Source organism: Otolemur garnettii, unplaced genomic scaffold, assembly GCF_000181295.1.
Source record: "Otolemur garnettii isolate 467f Iridium unplaced genomic scaffold, OtoGar3 scaffold00035, whole genome shotgun sequence".
Classification (NCBI taxonomy): Eukaryota; Metazoa; Chordata; class Mammalia; order Primates; family Galagidae; genus Otolemur; species Otolemur garnettii.
The window spans coordinates 8,318,428-8,337,483 of NW_003852430.1; the positions used below are offsets into that span (position 1 = coordinate 8,318,428).

The 19,056-nt window shown below is 37.4% G+C and overlaps 1 protein-coding gene across 5 annotated transcripts in view; it reads left to right on the forward strand.

Moving 5' to 3' along the window:
• PHF3 (PHD finger protein 3) overlaps positions 1-19,056 on the forward strand; it is a 105,753-nt gene that overhangs the window by 80,152 nt on the left and 6,545 nt on the right. For all 5 annotated transcript variants that reach the window (XM_023513130.1, XM_023513131.1, XM_023513129.1 and 2 more), the window contains 5 exons: positions 183-299; positions 2,949-3,080; positions 3,860-3,995; positions 16,817-17,012; positions 17,531-17,678. In XM_023513130.1, the coding sequence (XP_023368898.1) occupies positions 183-299; positions 2,949-3,080; positions 3,860-3,995; positions 16,817-17,012; positions 17,531-17,678 (729 nt within the window). The remainder of the gene's footprint in view (positions 1-182; positions 300-2,948; positions 3,081-3,859; positions 3,996-16,816; positions 17,013-17,530; positions 17,679-19,056) is intronic.

Here is a 19,056-nt window from a genome sequence, read left to right on the forward strand (position 1 = left end):
GCCCGGCCATTTTTTGGTTGCAGCCGTCATTGTTGTTTGGCGGGTCCAGGCTGGGGATCCGAACCCACCACCTTAGGTGTACGTGGCTGGCGCCCTAGCCAGTTGAGCTATAGGCGCTGAGCCAGTAGCCTGTTTCTTAAATGTGTGTCTCTTCTTTACTTTCTATTTTTAAATCTTTTCAGATATTATTTAAAAAAGTACTAAAAGGAGAAGTAACCCCTGATCATCTTATAAGAATGAGTCCAGAAGAACTGGCTTCTAAAGAGTTAGCCGCCTGGAGACGAAGAGAAAACAGACATGTAAGATCATCTATAAGCATACATACATTATCAAAACTTATATTTTTCAGCACAGGAAAAATTATATAGGGCAAATTCAACAGATTACAGAGTAACACAGGCTTGCTTTTTTTTTTTTTTTTTTCTTTGAGACAGTCTCACTTTGTTGCCTTCAGTAGAGTGCTATGGCATTATAGCTCACAGCAACCTCAAACTCTTTGGGCTCAAGTGATTCCCTTGACTCAGCCTCCAAAGTAGCTAGGACTACAGTCGCCCGCCACATTGCCTGGCTATTTTTAGAGATGAGGTTTCTTTCGCTCTGGCTCAGTCTGGTCTTGAACCCTTGAGCTCAGATGATCCACCTGCCTTGGCCTCCCAGAGTGCTGGGATTACAGGTGTGAGCCACGTGTTGCTTCTAGTTATTTGTTATTCGTGTCTCTCAATCTTAAATTCTGTTGTTGTTTTCTGATCTCTCCAGTATTTTTCCCATTTTCTCCAGCTATCTGGTTAAAGAATTAACTTGTATTTTATTATATTTTGTAAATGAGAAGGATGGAAAAATAGGTAGATCTTTTCTTAATCATACCAGTATCTATACTTTTTCAGAAGCATAGTTTGAAGGTATTATGAATTATAAATTTAAGTCAGAAAAAAAAATTGTATGGATTTACAATCTCTTATTAAAGTTTGAAGTAAGCTCTAAAAAATAATTTTCCCCATAATTAATTTATTCATAAAATATGAACTGAATTGCCATGTATGAACAGTCAAATTCACAGAAATATTGTGTGTTGACTTACGTGGTGCTCTCTCACATCTAACAGGGGAGTATTGTGTAATATATAGCGTGTGCACCATACTGCATTTTTTTAATTTATTACTTTTTAGAGACAGAGTCTCACTGTCACCCTTGATAGAGTGCTGTGGTGTCACAGCTCACAGCAACCTCCAGCTCTTGGGTGTAGGTGATTCTCTTGCCTCAGCCTCCCAAGTAGCTGGGATTATAGGCTCCCACTACAAGGCCTGGCTATATTTTGTTGCAGTTTGGCTGGGGCCAGTTTTGAACCCTCCATGCTTGGTATATGGGACTGATGCCCTACTCACTGAGCCATAGGTGCCTCCCTTTTTTATTTTTCTGAGACAGAGTCTCACTTTGTCACCCTTGGTAAAGTGCAGTGGCATCATTGCTCACAGCAACCTTAAAATTCTTGGGCTCAACTGATTCTCTTGCCTTAGCCTCCCAAGTAGTTCGGACTACAGGCACCTGCCACAATGCCTGGCTGTTTTTAGAGATGGGGTCTTGCTCTTGCTCAGGCTGGTCACAAATTCCTGAGGTTAGGCAATCTACTTGCCTCAGCCTCCCAGAGTGCTAGGATTATAGGAATGAGCCACTGCACCCAGCCTTATACTGCATTTTTAAAACTGGAAAATTCTGTTCAATCACAGATGCTGAGTTTTTGGTTGGAGATTGTAAAGTCGAAATACCTTTAAAGATTAAGTAAATATGTGATTCAGAGCTGTTGTGACAGTAAGCTATGTTATTGAATATTTTCATTACAGTCTCCTCAGAATATTAGCCCCCTAGTATAGAAAATATTGATTTGTTATAGTTCGTGTTAACTCTGAATGATTTACCTGATTCTCTTGTCCATACTTGCATGTTGGGCACTAAACCTCTGTGTAGTTCTGTGCCAGATCTAGTTTGGAGCTCAAGAGGCCTTGATTTGATACATCACACTTTCTCACAAATTTTTTCACCTTTACCCTGTGTAATTTCTCCTCCTTTTCTATTTTGAAAATAATATCACTTCTTCTTTCCCTTCCTATCCCAAATATACACATGCCTCTCTTCTGCTTTGGAACTGGCTTCAAGTATCATATCAGGGACCAGGTTGTTCTTTCTTTAGGCCACATGCCAGATTTCTTTTTGTTGTTGTTGTTGTTTAGCAGGCCTGGGCCAGTTTTGAACCTTCCAGCCCCAGTGTGTGTGGCCAGTGCCCCAGCCACTGAGGTACAGTTGTTGAGCCAGATTTCTTTTTTTTACAGGATGATTTTCACTTAATAAGGGAAAAATAAGGGAGCCAGCCCATCTTTTGCCATCCTTACCACATTCCACTCCCAGCTACCTTTATATGACCTATTGTATACTTACTTAAGTTTTATGTTTTATTACTGAGCTTGTTCAATTGTGAATTTTCAGTGTTGCTAAGCAGGCTCAAGTCAGAGGACTGTCAGATTATTTTTGCTGTTTATATAAACTGCCATTGTAGCGGGGGGATGGTAGAACATCAAAATAGGAATTTAAAAGCAAGACGGTTCTCATTTCTCTGTGGCAGCTGCTAAAAAGTACAGACAGATTTCAACTGATAGATATCATGTTGCACCACTTTGCAATTACATTGTCCTTCAGTTGCCTTCTGTTACGATGTATATGTGAACTTCTCATGGCTAAAGTATGGGTCTAATCCCATTCTTAGAACCCCAGCATTTTAAAACAGTCTTTGCCATATATGAGCACCCAGTATAAGTTTGCTGTATGAGAGACTACCCAACGATTTAAAAGTCATCTTTACTGATTCATTTATTTTTAGGTAAGCTTAATTATTTAAAGTGTACATTTGGAAATGCATATTTTACATTTAATATTTCTTTTAATGTATTTCTTGTTAGACCATAGAGATGATTGAGAAGGAACAGAGAGAAGCGGAGAGACGACCTATCACAAAAATAACTCATAAAGGTGAAATAGAAATTGAGAGTGATGCCCCAATGAAAGAGCAGGAAGCAGCAATGGAGATTCAGGTAAAGATAATGTCATGTTGCATAGCTCAGACCATGAAGATGCAGCAAAGATTTATTTGCCTAGTGTTTTTAGGAAGAATTTTTTTTTTTTTTTTTTTTTTTAAGAAACAGAGTCTCACTCTATTGCCCTTGGTAGAGTGCTGTGGTGTCACAGCTCACAGCAACCTCCAGCTCCTGGGCTTAGGCAATTCTCTTGTCTCAGCCTCCCAAGTAGCTGAGACTGTAGGTGCCTGTTGCAACGCCCAGCTATTTTTTGTTGTTCAAACCTGCCAACCTCGGTATATGGGGCTGGTGCCCTACACACTGAGCCACAGGTGACATCCTAAGAAGAACTTTTAAATATGTATCCATATTAAAGTTGTCTATCATATTGGTTTAGTGTTTCTTTGAGAATGCCAGCAGGGATGTCCAACCTATAGGTAGGCAGGCCCCATGCTGATTTTGTGAGGACTTTTTTTGCTTATCTGTGGTATTGGCTATCACAAAAAGTAAACACAGACATTTTTTTGCTAATAAGTTTTCCTTAGTATTTGTGTATTTACTGTGTGGCCCAAGACAACTCTCATTCGTCTAATGTGTCATATGCTACAGAAAAGTGGCTAGAGTGTTATTTCTTTTCTTTTTTTTGTAGTTTTTGACCGGGGCTGGGTTTGAAGCCGCCACCTCCGGCATATGGGGCCAGCGTCCTACTCCTTTGAGCCACAGCGCTGCCCGAGTATTGTTTCTTTTAGTGTGATGTTTTATCAGTGAATACTAATTTTTACACTCACTTGTGTTAGGAACCTACTGCTAATAAGTCATTGGAGAAGCTGGAAGGATCTGAAAAACAAAAAGAGGAAATTGACTCCACATCTAAAGATACTACTAGTCAACACAGACAGCATCTTTTTGATCTTAACTGCAAAATTTGCATAGGTAATTTATAATTTTTCTTTCTAAAATTTTATATTCCTTGCGAAAGGGGGACACTTGTATATTAGTATTTGTCGTTGCAGGAGGTTTTGTTTTCCCAGTGTTGGCGATGATGCACCCACCCACTCTTAGCAGGAACACATTTGTATGTAACTGATTTTCTAGGTTGAAGTATAGTTTGATACTGGTTAATAGTGTAGTTTACTATTACTTTGTCTAGAATTAATTATATTATAAATGATCTGAACTTTAAAACTCTTACCAGGGTCAAATAATAAGGATTTAATTATTAGAATGAATATTAGAAATTGTGGGCCGTTGTTATGGCACTCTCATTTACTAAAGTGAAAGAGTAAAATAGTGTTCATATTTTATTACAAATCATTAAAAAATCAGAAATTGAAATTACTTTTTGACAAAAGACTTTATATTTTTTTTTTTTTTTTTTGAGACAGAGCCTCAAGCTGTCCCCCAGGGTAGAATGCCGTGGCATTACAGCTCACAGCAACCTCCAACTCCTGGGCTCAAGCGAGTCTCCTGCCTCCGCCTCCCAAGTAGCTAGGACCACAGGTGCCCGCCACAACGCCCGGCTATTTTTTGGTTGTAGCCGTCATTGTTGTTTGGTGGGTATGGGCTGGGGATTCGAACCCGCCACCTAAGGTGTACATGGCTGGCACCTTAGCTGGTTGAGCTATAGGCGCCGAGCCAAGACTTTATATTTTTTAAAGCAATTTTTGGTTCATAGCAAAATTGAGAGGAAGGTACAGAGATTTCCCAAATATTTCCTGCCCCTGGCATGTGTGTAGCTTACGCCATCGTCAGTATCCCCCGTCAGAGCCGTACAGTTACTACAGTGGATGAACCTGCATTGACATAGCACAGTTGCTCAAAGTCCAAGCTTACATTAGAGTTCACTCTTGGTTTCGTACATTCTGTGGGTTTGGACACAAGCATATCACCATGAATCCAACATTCTAGTATTGTGTGGAGTATTTTCACTGCTCTGAAAATCTTCTGTGCTCTGTTCATCCCTCCCTCCACTATCCCCGTAACCCCTGGCAGCCCCTAATCTTTTTACTGTCTCCATAGCTTTGTCTTTTCCAGAATATCAGATAGTTGGAATCATATAGTATGTAGAATTTTCAGATTGGCCTCTTTCACTTAGTAATAATGCCTTTAGGTTTCCACCATGTCTTTCATGGCTTGGTAGTTCATTTCTTTTTAGCATTAAGTAATATTCCATTGTCTGGATATATAGTTTATTTATCCATTTATTTGCTGAAGGACATGTTGATTACTTCCAAGTTTTGGCAGTTATGAATAAAACTACTATAAACATCTGTGTGCAGGATTTTGTGTGGATGTGAGTTTTTGGCTCCTTCGGGTAAATACCAGAGAGCATGATTGTTAGATCATGTGGTAAATTTATAGGAAACTGCCAAAATAGCAGTACCATTTTGCATTTCCATCAGGATTAGACTAGAGTTCCTGTTGTTCCACATCTTTGTCAGAGATCTGGATTTTGGCCATTCTATTAGATATGTAGTAGTGTATCATTCTTGTTTGACTTTGCAATTTCCCCGTGAGCTATATGGAAGATATATAGTTTATATGCCATTTGTAATATCTTTGGTGAGATGTCTTCAGTTCTTTAGCCTGTTTTTCAGTTGGGTTGTTTGTTTTCTTATTGTACTTAATTCTTTTTATATTTTGGATAGTAGACATTTATCAGATTTATCTTTTGCAAATAGCCATCTTAGTCCATGGCTTATAATCTCATTTTCTTGACATTGTCTTTTGCAGAGTGCAAGTTTTAAATTTTATTGGAGTCCACTTTATCAGTTCTTTCATGGATCATGCCTTTGGCTTTTTTGTCTAGGAAGTTGCTGCAATACACATGGTCATCTCGGTTATCTCCTATGTTATCTTCTTGTGTTTTACATTTAGGTCTCTGATCCATTTTGAATTAATCTTTGTGAAGGAAGGGTAAAAGATCTGTGTCAGGATTCTTGCTTTCTTTCTTTGTTTTTTTTGCACGTGAATGACAAGTTGTTCCAGCAGCATTTAAAAGAAATTTTTTTATTTTAATAGAGTTAAGAGGTATAAGTTGAATTTCATTATACGTATATATTGTACAGTGGTAAAGTCTGGGCTTTTTGGCTTACCTATCACCCAAGTAACATACATTGAACGTCATTGGTAATTTTTCATACCTCACCCCTTACCACCCTCCGTCTTTTGAGTCTTCAGTGTCCATTATACCCACTCTGTGTTATCTTGTGTAGCTTTTGTTTAGTTCCCATTTAAAAGTGAGAATATAAGGCATTTTCCTGTTCCTGGATTACTTCATTTAAGAAAATAGCCTCCAGTTCCATCCATGTTGCTTCAAAAGACATTCTGTCATTCTTATTACTCAGTAGAAAATGTGCCACATTGTCTTTATCTGCTTGTCAGTAGATGGGCACATAGGTTGGTCCTATTTCTCTGTGATTGTGAATTGTGCTGCAGTAAACATACGATGCAGGTATCTTATTGATATGATTTCTTTTCCTCTAGGTAGATACTTAGTAGTGAGATTGCAGGATCTAATGGTAGTTCTTTGAGAAATCTCCCTACCGATCTCCAGAGAAGTTGCACTAGTTTGTATTTCCATAAACAGTGCCTAAGTGTTCCCTATTCATTGCATCCACCCCCACGTCTATTCTCTTTTGACTTTTTAATAGTGACCATTCTAATTGGAGTAACATGGTATCTCATTGTGGTTATAATTTGCATTTCCTTGATTAGTAAAGTTAAGCATTTTTTTGTATGTTTGTTGGCATTTGCATATCTTCTCTTTAAAAATCTTTTTTGTCCACTTTTAAAGGTTTTTTTTTTTTTTTTTTTCATGCTAAATTGAGTTCCTTGTAGATTCTGGATGTCAGTGAATAGTTTGTGAATATTTTTGCCCATTATGTAGGTTGTCGGTTTACTCTTTTGACTTTTTCTTTTTGCTTTGCAGAGGTTTTTTAATTTTAATTAAGTCTTACTTGTTTTTCTTCTGTTTGCTTTTGAAGTCTTAGTCATAACATCTTTGCCTAGGTCAGTGTCCAGTGTTTTTCCGAAGGGTTTCGTCTAGGATTTTTATTGTTTTAGGTCTTATACCTTTAAGTCTTTAATCCATCTCGAGTTAATTTTTGTATATTGTGCAAGATAGCAATGCAGTTTCATTCTACATATGGCTATCCAGTTTTCCCAGCACCATTTACAGAAAAGGTTGTCTTCTCCTCAGTGTGTGTCTTGGTCACCTTTGTCAAAGATCATTTCAGTGTAAGTATGTGGCTTTATTTCTGGGTTCTCTTCTTTGTTCCATTGATTTATGTGTACATTTTTATACCAGTATGATGCCATTTTAGTTATTACAGCCTTATAGTATAAATTGGAGTCAAGTAATGTAATGCTTCCAGCTTTGTTCTTGTTGCTTAGGATTGCTTTGACTATTTGGGCTCTTTTTTTTCTGTATGAATTTTAGAATTGGTTTTTCTAATTCTGTTGAAAATGATGTTGCCATTTTGCCTTGCATTTTATAATTATTCTTCTGATCTATGAGCATGGGATATTTTTCCATTTGTGTCATCTACAGTTTCATCAGTGATTCATAGTTCAACTTACAGAGATCTTTCATATCCTTGGTTAGATTTATTCTTAGGGATTTCATTGTTTTTGCAGCTATTATTATCGATAAAATTAAGTACTTATTTTTGTTCCAGACTTGGTCATTGTTACGTTTAAGAGTGCTGTTGATTTTTGAATGTTGATTTTATAACCTGAGACTTTCCTGAATTCATTTATTAAATCTAAGTCTTTTGAAGGAGTCCTTGAGGTTTTCTAGGTATTAGATTATACAGTTTGACTTGCTCTTTTCCAGTCTGGAGGCCTTTTATTTATTTATTTTTTTCTTGCCTGATTGCTTGGGCTAGAACTTCCAGTACCATGTTGAATAGAAGTGAGCCTGGGCATTCTTGTCTTATTCTAGTTCTTAGGGGAAATGCTTTCAACTTCTCCTCATATAGTGTAATGTAGTCTGTGGGTTTGTCACATGTGGCTTTTACTATTTTGAGGTGTGTTCCTTCTATGCCTAGATCGTTGAGAGTTTTTATTATGAAGAGAAGTTGGATTTTGTTGAATGTTTTTGTGCATATATGAACAAGATCATATGGTTTTTCTTTTTCATTCTTTTTATGTGATGGATCACATTTCTTTACTTGTGTATGTTGAACCACCTTTGCATTCCTGGGATAAAACCCACTTGATCTTGATGTACTATTTTTTTGATGTTCCGTTGAATTCATTTTGCTAGTATTTTGTTGAAAAGTTTTGTTTGTGTTCTTTTTTTGTTGCATCCTTTTCTGGCTTTGGTATCAGGATATTACTAGTTTCATGGAGTGAGTTAGGGAGGATTCCCTCCTTGAAATTTTGGAACAATTTCAGCAGTATTGGCACCAGTTCTTTTTTGTATGTCTGGTAGGATTCAGCTGTGAATCCATCTGGTCCTTAGCTTTTTGTTGTTGTTGTTGGGACACTTTTTAAATTACTGATTCAATCTTACTACTCATTATTGGTTTATCTGGAAGTTCTATTTCTTCCTGGTACAATACTGAGAGGTTGTATGTATTCAGGAATTTTTCCATACCCTCTAGGTTTTCTAGTTTGTGAGTCTTTGATGATCTTTTGTTTTTCTGTGGTATCAATTGTAATGTCTTTTATTTCATTTCCAATTGTGTTTATTTGGATATTCTCTTGCTTAGTCTAGCTTAGTGATTTATCAATTTTGTTTATCTTTTCAAAGAACCCACTTTTTGTTGTGTTGATTCTCTGTATTGATTTTTTGGGTCTGTAATTCCTTTAGTTCTGCTCTGATCTTTGTTATTTCTTTTGCTAACTCTGAGTTTGATTTGTTCTTATTTTTCTTATTCCTTGATTTGTGATGTTAGGTTGTTAATTTGTGATCTGTTTTTTTGATGTAGGCATTAAAAGTATGGCTTTTGCTATATCCCATAAATTTTGGTATGATGTGTTTTTATTTTCATTTGTTTGAAAACATTTTTTAATCTCCATTTTTATGTTTTCATTGACCCAGTAGTTGTTCAGGAGCATTTTTTGTTTGTTTGTTTGTTTTGTTTTTAAGAGACAGAGTCTCACTTTGTCACCCTTGGTACAGTGCTGTGGCATCACAGCTCACAGCAATCTCCAGCTCTTGGGCTTAGGTGATTCTTCTGCCTCAGCCTCCCAAGTAGCTGGGACCACAGGCGCCCACCACAATGCCTGGCTATTTTTTTGTTGCAGTTTGGCTGGGGCTGGATTCGAACCCACTACTCTTGGTATATGGGGCCAGGGCCCTACTTAGCCACAGGCACCGCCCAGGAGCATGTAGTTTAATTCTCATATGTTTATATATATTCTAAAATTCCTCTTCATACTGACTTCTTGCTTTATTAAGTTATGGACTGAGATGATACGATTTTGATTTTTAACAGTTTGTTAAGAGTCGTGGCCTAAAATGTGGTGTGTCTGTGCTGATGAAAAGAATGTAAATGTCTATTAAGTTCATTTGTTCTAATATCCAAATTAAGTCCAGTGTTTGTTTGTTGATTTTATGTCCTCATGATCTGTCTTGTGCTGTGAGAGCTGTATTGATCTCCACCAGTATTATTGTGTTGATGTTTATCTCTTTCCTCAGGTCTAGTAATACAGTAGAGCTTCCATAGTTGCCCACCTCCCCACATTGACAATTTCTTTAAGTTGACCTAATTTTCATAGACTGAACATGCATCACATGTATGTAATAGTACAGTAGGCTATATAACTGGTTTCTTATGTTGACCACCTCTTATGTTTACCAGTTTGTTACATTCCCTTGATGATCAACTTACAGAGGTTCTGCTGGATTTGTTTTGTGAATCCTTGTGTTCCAGGGTTGGTTGCATATATGTTTTAAAGTCTCTTTAAGTATAGCCACTCTTGTTTGCTCTTTGTTTCTGTGTGCATGGACTATCTTTTTCTACTGCTTTACTTTCATTTGTATATGTATTTATGGATAAGGACACATCTATTGTGTCCTTATCTTGTAAGGAGCATATAGTGGTTCATATGTTTTTAATCATTTATTCAATCTGTATCATTTAGTGGAACATTTAATTCATTTACATTGAAGGTTAATATTGGTATGTGAAGCTTTGTTCTTACCACTTTTTTACCTTTTTGAGACAGAGTCTCACTCTGTTACCCCGGTAGAGTGCCATGGTGTCATAGCTCACAGCAACCTCAAACTCTTGGAATCAAGTGATTTTCTTGTCTCAGCCTCCCGAGTAGCTAGGACTATAGGCATCCACCACAATGCTCTGCTATTTTAAGAGACAGGGTCTAGTTCTTGCTCAGGCTGGTCTCAAACTTGTGACCTCAAACAATCCACCCGAATCAGCCTCCCAGAGTGCTAGGATTACAGTCATGAACCACCTGGGCTGGCTTTTTTGTCATATTGTTAATTGATTTCTAGTTGTTTTTATAAATTCTTCTTCATTTTTCTGTATCTTTTCATTTTCGTGGTTTGCTGAACTTGTCATGTTGCCATTTAATTCCTTTTTGTTCCTCCTTTGCTTGATAATTTCATAAGGCCTGTGAGTTTTTATATATTTGTGTGTATTTTTTGATGGTGAATATTGACTTTTAATTTCCATATTTTAAGACTCCCTCACATACTTCCTGTATGGCTGATGTAGTGGGGGATGAATTTTTTTAGCATTTGTTTATTTGGGAAAGGCTTTTTTTCTTCATTTATGAATCTTAGTCTGGCAGGATATAAAATTTTTGACTGGCAGTTTTTTGCCTTTTAGCATTTTGAAAATATCATTCCATTCTCTTTTTGGCTTGTAAGATTTCTTCTGCTAAGTGGTCTGCTGTTAGTCTGGTGCAGTTTCCTTTATAAGTGCCTAGACACTTTTCTCTAATTTTAAAATTATTTCACTTTGATTCTGATTATGTTATGCATTGGAAATTCTTTTTGTGTTGTATTTGAGGATCATTTGGCCTCCTGTCTCTGAATGTTAAATTCTTTTGTTAGTCCTGGGAAGTTTTCATCATTTCCTTAATCTAGGTTTTCTAAACTTCTCCCTTGGGAATATTGGTAATTTGTACTTTTGGTCACTTTATATAGTCCCAGACATTTTGAAGGTTTTTCTCCTTTTTAAAAAATTAACTATTTTTCCCTTTTTGTTAGCTGACTGGATTATTTCAAAAAACCTTTCTTTGAGTTCTGAGATTATTTCTTCATCTTTGTATCTTTGTCTACCAGGGGTCCTCAAACTTTTTAAACAGGGGCCAGTTCACTGTCCCTCACATGGTTGGAGGGCTGGACTGTAGTTTAAAAGGACAGGCAGCAGCTAAGCAGGACAGGCAGCGGTGGCAAAAATACCCAGCGGGCTGGATAAATGTCCTCAGCGGGCCACATGTGGCTTACCAGCAGTAGTTTGAGGACCCCTAAAGTCTATTCTCAAAACTTTTTTTTTTTAATTGTTGGGGATTCATTGAGTGTATAAGAAACCAGGTCACACTGATTGCATTTGTTAGGTATAGTCCCTCTTATAATTGTGTCTTGCCCCCCAAAGGTATCACACACTGAGACCCCTACCCCCTTCCCTCCTTTCCTCTTCCCTTCTCCCACACCCCTCCCTCCTTCCCTCTCTCTGCTCTTCCTTTTCCCCACCCCCACTTCTCTCTCTCTGCTCTCCCCTTCCCCAACCCCCCAGTATGTACTAGGTCATTAATTGTCCTTATATCAAAATTGAGTACATAGGATTCATGCTTCTCCATTCTTGTGATGCTTTACTAAGAACAATGTGTTCCAGGTTAATACAAAGGATGTAAAGTCTCCATCTTTTTTAATGGCTGAATAGTATTCCATGGTGTATATATACCACAGCTTGTTAATCCATTCCTGGGTTGGTAGGCATTTAGGCTGTTATAATTTTGGTGATTATAAATTGAGCTGTGATAAGTAGTCTGGTACAAGTGTCCTTATGGTAAAAGGAATTTTTGCCTTTTGGGTAGATGCCCAGTCATGGGATTGCAGGATCAAATGGGAGGTCTAGCTTGAGTTCTTTGAGGGTTCTCTATACTTCCTTCCAAAAAGGTTGTATTAGTTTGCAGTCCCACCAGCAGTGCAAAAGTGTTCCTTTCTCTCCATCATCTGCAGTTTTGAGATTTTTTTGATGTGGGCCATTCTTGCTGGGGTCAGATGATATCTCAGGATGGTTTTGATTTGCATTTCTCTAATAATTAGGAATGATGAGCATTTTTTCATATGTTTGCTAGCCATTCGTCTGCCTTCTTTAGAGAAGGTTCTATTCATCTTTCTTGCCCATTGATGTATGGGATTATTGGCTTTTTTCATGTGGATTAATTTGAGTTCTCTATAGATCCTAGTTATGAGGCTTTTGTCTGATTCAAAATATGCAAATATCCTTTCCCATTGTGTAGGTTGTCTATTTGCTTTGGTTGTTGTATTCTTAGCTATACAGAAGCTTTTCAGTTTAATTAAGTCCCATTTGTTTATTTTTCTTATTGTTGCAGTTGCCATGGAAATCTTCTTTATAAAGTTTCCTCAGGCCAATATCCTCAAGTGTTATTCCTGTGCTTTCTTTCAGGATTTTTATTGTTTCATGCCTTAAATTTAGGTCTCTTATGCATCTTGAATCAGTATTTGTGAATGGAGAAAGATGCAGGTCCAGTTTCAGTCTTTTACATGTGGATATCCAGTTCTCCCAGCACCATTTATTGAATAGGGAATCTTTCCCCCACTGTATGTTCTTGTTTGGTTTATCGAAGATTAGGTGGCTATAAGATGTTAGTTTCATTTCTTGGTTTTCTATCTGATTCCAAATGTGTATGTTTCTATTTTTGTGCCATGCTGTTTTGATCACTGTAGCCTTGTAGTACAGCCTAAAGTCAGGTATGCTGATGTCCCCAGCTTTGTTTTTATTACTAAGAAGTGCCTTAACTATATGGCTTTTTTTCTGGTTCCATACAAAACGAAGAATTATTTTTTCCAAGTCTTAAAAGTATGGTATTGGTATTTTAATAGGGATGGCATTGAATCTATAGATTTCTTTGGGCAGTATAGACATTTTATTTTAACAGTGTCAGTTCTTCCCAGCCATGAGAATGGTATGTTCTTCATTTATTCCATTTATTAATATCTCTGCTATTTCTTTCTTTAGGGTTTCATAATTTTCTTTATAGAAGTCCTTCACCTCTTTTGTAAGGTATTTCATTTTCTTTGGGTCTCTGGTGAAGGGAGTTGTGTCCTTAATTAGCCTCTCATCTTGGCTATTATTGGCGTATACAAAGGTTACTGACTTGTGGATATTGATTTTTATATCCTGAGACATTACTGTATTTTTTGATGACTTCCAGAAGTCTTGTGGTTGAGTCTTTGGGTTCTCTAGGTATAAGATCATATCGTCAGCAAAGAGGGAGAGTTTGACCTCCTCTGCTCCCATTTGGATGCCCTTTATTTCCTTTTATTGCCTAATTATATCGGCTAGAACTTCCAGCACTCTGTTGAATAGTAGTGGCGATAAAGGACAGCATTGTCGGGTTCCAGGTCTTAAGTGGAAAAGTTTTCAGTTTTACTCCATTTGGTAAAATATTAGCTGTGGGTTTGTCATAGATAGCTTCGATCAGTTTCAGAAATGTGCTACCTATGCCTATACTCTTCAGTGTTTTAATTAGAAAAGGATGCTCGATTTTATTGAATGCTTTTTCTGCATCTTTTGAGAAGATCATATGGTCTTTGTTTTTGCTTCTGTTGATACGGTGGATAACATTTATGGACTTCCGTATATTAAAACAGCCTTGCATCCCTGGGATAAAACCTACTTGATCATGATGTATGGCTTTTTTGATGATAAGCTGTAATCTATTGGCTAGGATTTTGTTGAGAATTTTTGCATCTACATTCATTAGGAAAATTGGTCTAAAGTGCTCCTTTTTAACTGGGGTGATGTTTGCTTCATAGAACATGTTGGGGAAGGTTCTTCCCTCCTCAATTTCTTGGAATAATTTCTGCAGTATGGGAATAAGCTCTTCTTGAAGGTTTGATAGAATTCTGGTGTGAAGCCATCTGGACTAGGGCATTTTTTTAATTGGGAGATTTTTTATTGTTTCTTTGATCTCAGTGCTTGAAATTGGTCTCTTCAGGAGATCTATTTCTTCCTAAGTGTAGGGAGAGGATGTGATTCCAAATACTGATCTATTTCCTTCACATTGTCAAATTTCTGGGCATAGAGTTTCTTGTAGTATTCAGAGATAGTCTCTTGTATCTCTGTGGCATCTGTTATTTCCCCTTTATCATTTCTGATTGACTCAAAGCTTTTGAATGTCTGTTGTATTTTCTTTAATTAATTTTTCAGTTCTAGAATTTTTGTTTTGTTTTCCTTTTGTGGTATGTATCACCTTGGAAATTTTCTCATATTCAATAGATTTTTTAAAATTTGTTTTAAAATTTTAAAACAAGCTGGATAGGTTTTCAGATATCTTTTTCATCTCATTAAGCTTCTTTAGAATCAATATTTGGAAATTTTTTATCTGGTATTATGAGGAATATCTTTCTGTTGAGATCCATTGCTGGAAAATTATGGTCCTTTGATGGTATCCTCTTTCCTTGCTTTTTCATGTTTCTATTGATACCTGCTCATGTAATGTAGCAGTTGTTTTTTCTGATTTTTTGAAATTGATTTCAAGGGGGATAATTTTTTCCTAAAGATGTATATATGTTGTTGGTTGAGTATGACTCTTTGACTTTAATTTTGGTTGCCTTCAGTAGTTTGGTTTTTGAATGATTTCTTTTATACAGGGTCGCTGGCATCTGTGATTTCCTTCATGGCTTAGGGAATAATTACTATCAATAGTTGAGGCCGTGATGCAGTTTAGCTAAGGACTTGAATGCAACCAAGCCAGTCTTTGTTCCCCAGTGATACAGTGAGTGGACTAATTTTAGGCCACAGAGCAGTTTAGACTGGCAGTGGTTTAATGTGTCCTGGGGGAGGGGCCACTTCTTGGGCTTTCAGGTGACTTGCTCAGAAGCTGGTAGTTAGAACAGAGAGCTATATGTGTGGATGGTCTTTGAGCAGCTTCTGTGAGGTGGGAGTTGGTAGTAGCAGTGATGGAGCCACTCACCAGAATGGACCCAAGTGGTCCATTTTGGTATTACTGGTAGCGGCAATGATTGGGTAGGCTAGTCCCCAGTACCACAGTTGCCTATAACAGGGCAGTGGGTATTGTTATAAGTGTGCTCAGAAAAGTTCGGTCTCCCCTGACTTTTCCCAGCCAGGTGACAGTTGTAGTCACCAGCCTGAGGGCTGGGCATGACCCATCATTGAACTCTCAAAACAGTGCTAGGTATGGGCTTCCAGTCCAAGAGGGCAGGGGCCTTTTCAGTTAAGGAGCATAGGCAAGAAACTGTGAGGACTGCTGTCCACTTACTTTTCTGTCTCCCATCCAGTAGGAGGGCAGTGGGAATTGTGCTAAGTGTGTGCAGGGAAGCTTGGGCTTTTCTCTCCCTCTGCTGGGTTGGGCTAAAGTTGCACAACCCAGTCATAGCCTGAGTGCTGGGTGCTGCCCAGTTTTAAACTCCCAAACTTGGGCCCGTGACTAGAGAGGATGGGGTCTCTTCCTGGCAAACATTGTGAACAAGATACTGGGTAGCCCATTATTAGCTCATGTGTCTCTCGACACCTTGTAGCAGGGCAGTGAGAATTGTTCTAGGTGTATGGAGAAAAGCTGGGGATTCCTTGCTCCCCAGCTCCTCTCAGCTGACTGGCAGCTATAACTACATCAGCCTGAAGTCAGCCTGAGGTTGGGGTGCTGCCAAGCTTTAAACTCTCAATCCGGCACCTCTCAATTCTTCTAGGCAAACAGGGTATGCAGGATGCCAGGAGAGTGCTGTGTGTTCACAACTTGGTCCCATAGCAGCCTATAACAGGGCAATAGAAATTGTTCTAGGTATGTGGAAGATCTTGGGTTTCCCTTTCCCTCCTGAGCTGGATAGGTCTGCGGCTTCATCAGCCTGAATTCGACTCAAGGGTGGGTTACTACCCAGCTTCACACTCCCAAAATGGCACCTTGGGCTTTGACCAGAGAGGATAGGGCTCTTCTCAGGCAGGCTCTTGCTGTGTGTATATTCCAAAGTCAGATGCAGATTTGTTTTTACTCTGTTCAAGTTACTTTAAGACTATTAGGATTTGGTATGTTTTAGTTAAAAAAACATTTGTGAGGTCAGGGAATCAGGAAACCTATTTTAGGTTCTAGTTATAATATTTTTATTTCAGATACTTGTCTGAGATGTTTACCACATCCTCTTTTCCTAATTTTTCACATCACTAAGAAAAGAATTAGTTTATCTGTTCCATATTTAGTAATGATGTATTTTTATTTTTACATTTAGGAGATTATATTTACAAATGATTTGAAAGGTAAGTTAAATACAGTAGAACCTCCATAGTTGAGCACCTCCCTACATTGATCATCTCGTTAAGTTGACCTTATTTTCATAGGCTAGACATGGCACCACATGTACGTATCAGTACAGTAGGCCTAGTTTTTTATGTTGACCAGTTTGTTATAGTCCCTTGGGCAGTCAGCTTACAGAGGTTCTGCTGCATACTATAGTAGAACCCTTCACTGTGTTACATTTCACATAAGCTTAGGTTTCTCTGAAATGGATTATTATAAAAATTACAGTTAATAATAATTGGTTTATTTTGATGTCTTTGTCTTCTGGATTTTAGGTCGCATGGCACCACCTGTAGATGATCTTTCTCCAAAAAAAGTGAAAGTAGTTGTTGGAGTAGCCCGTAAGCATTCCGACAATGAAGCAGAAAGTATAGCTGATGCCCTGTCTTCAACCTCAAATATTTTGGCGTCTGAATTCTTTGAAGAGGAGAAACAAGAGTCTCCAAAGTCTACATTCTCTCCTGCTCCACGGTAATTTTTTCTCAGAATTTCTGTAATAGTCACTTTATAGATCTTTACCTAATCATACTCAGAAGTCTTCAAAAGCAGAAAAGTAACAGTTCTTAGGAACTTTTCCTCTTGAGAAAGTAACGGTGTCTTCTATACTCTAATTGGGATGAAAGATAAGACTTTGAAAATCTGAGCAGTTAGAGTAAGAGATTTGAGTGCTTGGGGAAGCAGCTTTAACTAAAACTCTCTTTAACAATGCTCATCTAAAAAGGCAAGGGTAGATTATTAAAGAAGAATTGTTTGTACATGGTTAGATGTTAGTCTACCCAGGACAGACAAGGATGATGACTTTGTGAAACATTACTGTATAAATGTGAATGGAGTTTTATAAAACGAAACTGTAAACTCTTCACCAAATAACCTTTACATATTTTGGCCTTCTCAACATGTTAAAATAAAAGTATCTGATGACTAAGTAGAAAGTAGATTTATTCATAAGCATCTCTTTAGGCTACTAACTTTTTAATGTCATTTTCTAGTCCAGAGATGCCTGGAACTGTGGAAGTTGAGTCTACTTTCCTTGCTCGATTGAACTTCATCTGGAAAGGTTTCATTAATATGCCATCTGTGGCAAAATTTGTTACCAAAGCCTACCCAGTATCTGGCTCTCCTGAATACCTGACAGAGGTACTGTGAATTTTTGTTTCCTTTCTGTCACTGGGTTAGTATAAGTGGTTTTGAAAGCAATGGACAGAGAGATAATACACAATTAATAATAAAAATTTTTACTAACAGTGATCCTTAAATAGCTCAATTAATGGAATTACAAATTTACAAGTAGGTCTTTAGAAATGTAGAAGACTGTACAATGAAAGTTTAAAACCACATGTCCTGTACTCTCCCCAAGGTGTACTACTTTACTGTGTCAGAATTAAGGTTAATGAGAGTATCCTGAGTATCCACGTTTTTCATTGAATATAGATTTACATACAAGATGAGCACACTAATGGTATTTAGTGTTAGTCCATTAGGAAGAGCTTTCCTTCTTAAACAAGTCTTCTCATTTCCCCACTGCTTATGTTTTCCCAGCTTCATACAGTTCTTACTTGCCTATTTCTGTGAATGTGGTGTTCGTTGACTAAGAGATGAAGCTTTACAGTTAGGTGACGGTCCTATAAGATTAGTGAACGTAGTTGTTGTAGTGATACTCTTAGTTGGTTTTATACTTGAAGGAGTAGGGAGAGACTATTATGTAGTGCTTAGTGAAAATAAGTAGCATCAGCATCATAATAGTGTGATAAGTGAGAAAGTATGACATTTTTGGAGCCACAGTAGAAACTCCATAGTTGACCATCTCCCAGAATGACCACCTCTAATTTTCACAGACCAGACACGTATCAGTACAGTAGGCCTAGTTTCTTATGTTGACCACCTGTGTACGTTGACCATTTTGTTATAGTCCCTTGGGCAGTCAACTTAAAGAGGTTCTGCTCTACCTTGAAGGAAATGTATTTTTGTGCATATATACAAGGAAAAATAAATCAGTATACATGTACTGTGTTGAGATCGTATTTTGCTATTATGTTTATACCTAATTCTGGCCATAAAGGCAAAAGATTTTTAAAAATTCAGTATTTCCAAAGCCTAAATTATATGCCTAGTATCTATAAGGCTAACATAAGCTAGACTTTTCTTTAGATTTAGCTGAAATTAGTTTAATTCAGTATCATATTGCTTATCTGATATTTATTAGGTTATTTGCTTAATAGTTCTGGTTTTGATTAATAACATAATTGTTACTTTTATAAGTTTGCTTAGTAAATAATATTTTAGAAATGTGAATTTTATAGTAGAAAAATTAAGTGGATTCATGATATTCTTTTTGAACAAATATGTATAGGAAATTTAGTTTTTGGTCCATGGTGCAAACAATTTTTTTTTTTTTTTTTGGAGACAGAGTCTCACTATGTTACCCTCGGTAGAGGGCCGTGACGTCACAGCTTACAATAATCTCAGACTTTTGGGCTTAAATGATTCTCTTGCCTCAGCCTTCCAAGTAGGTGGG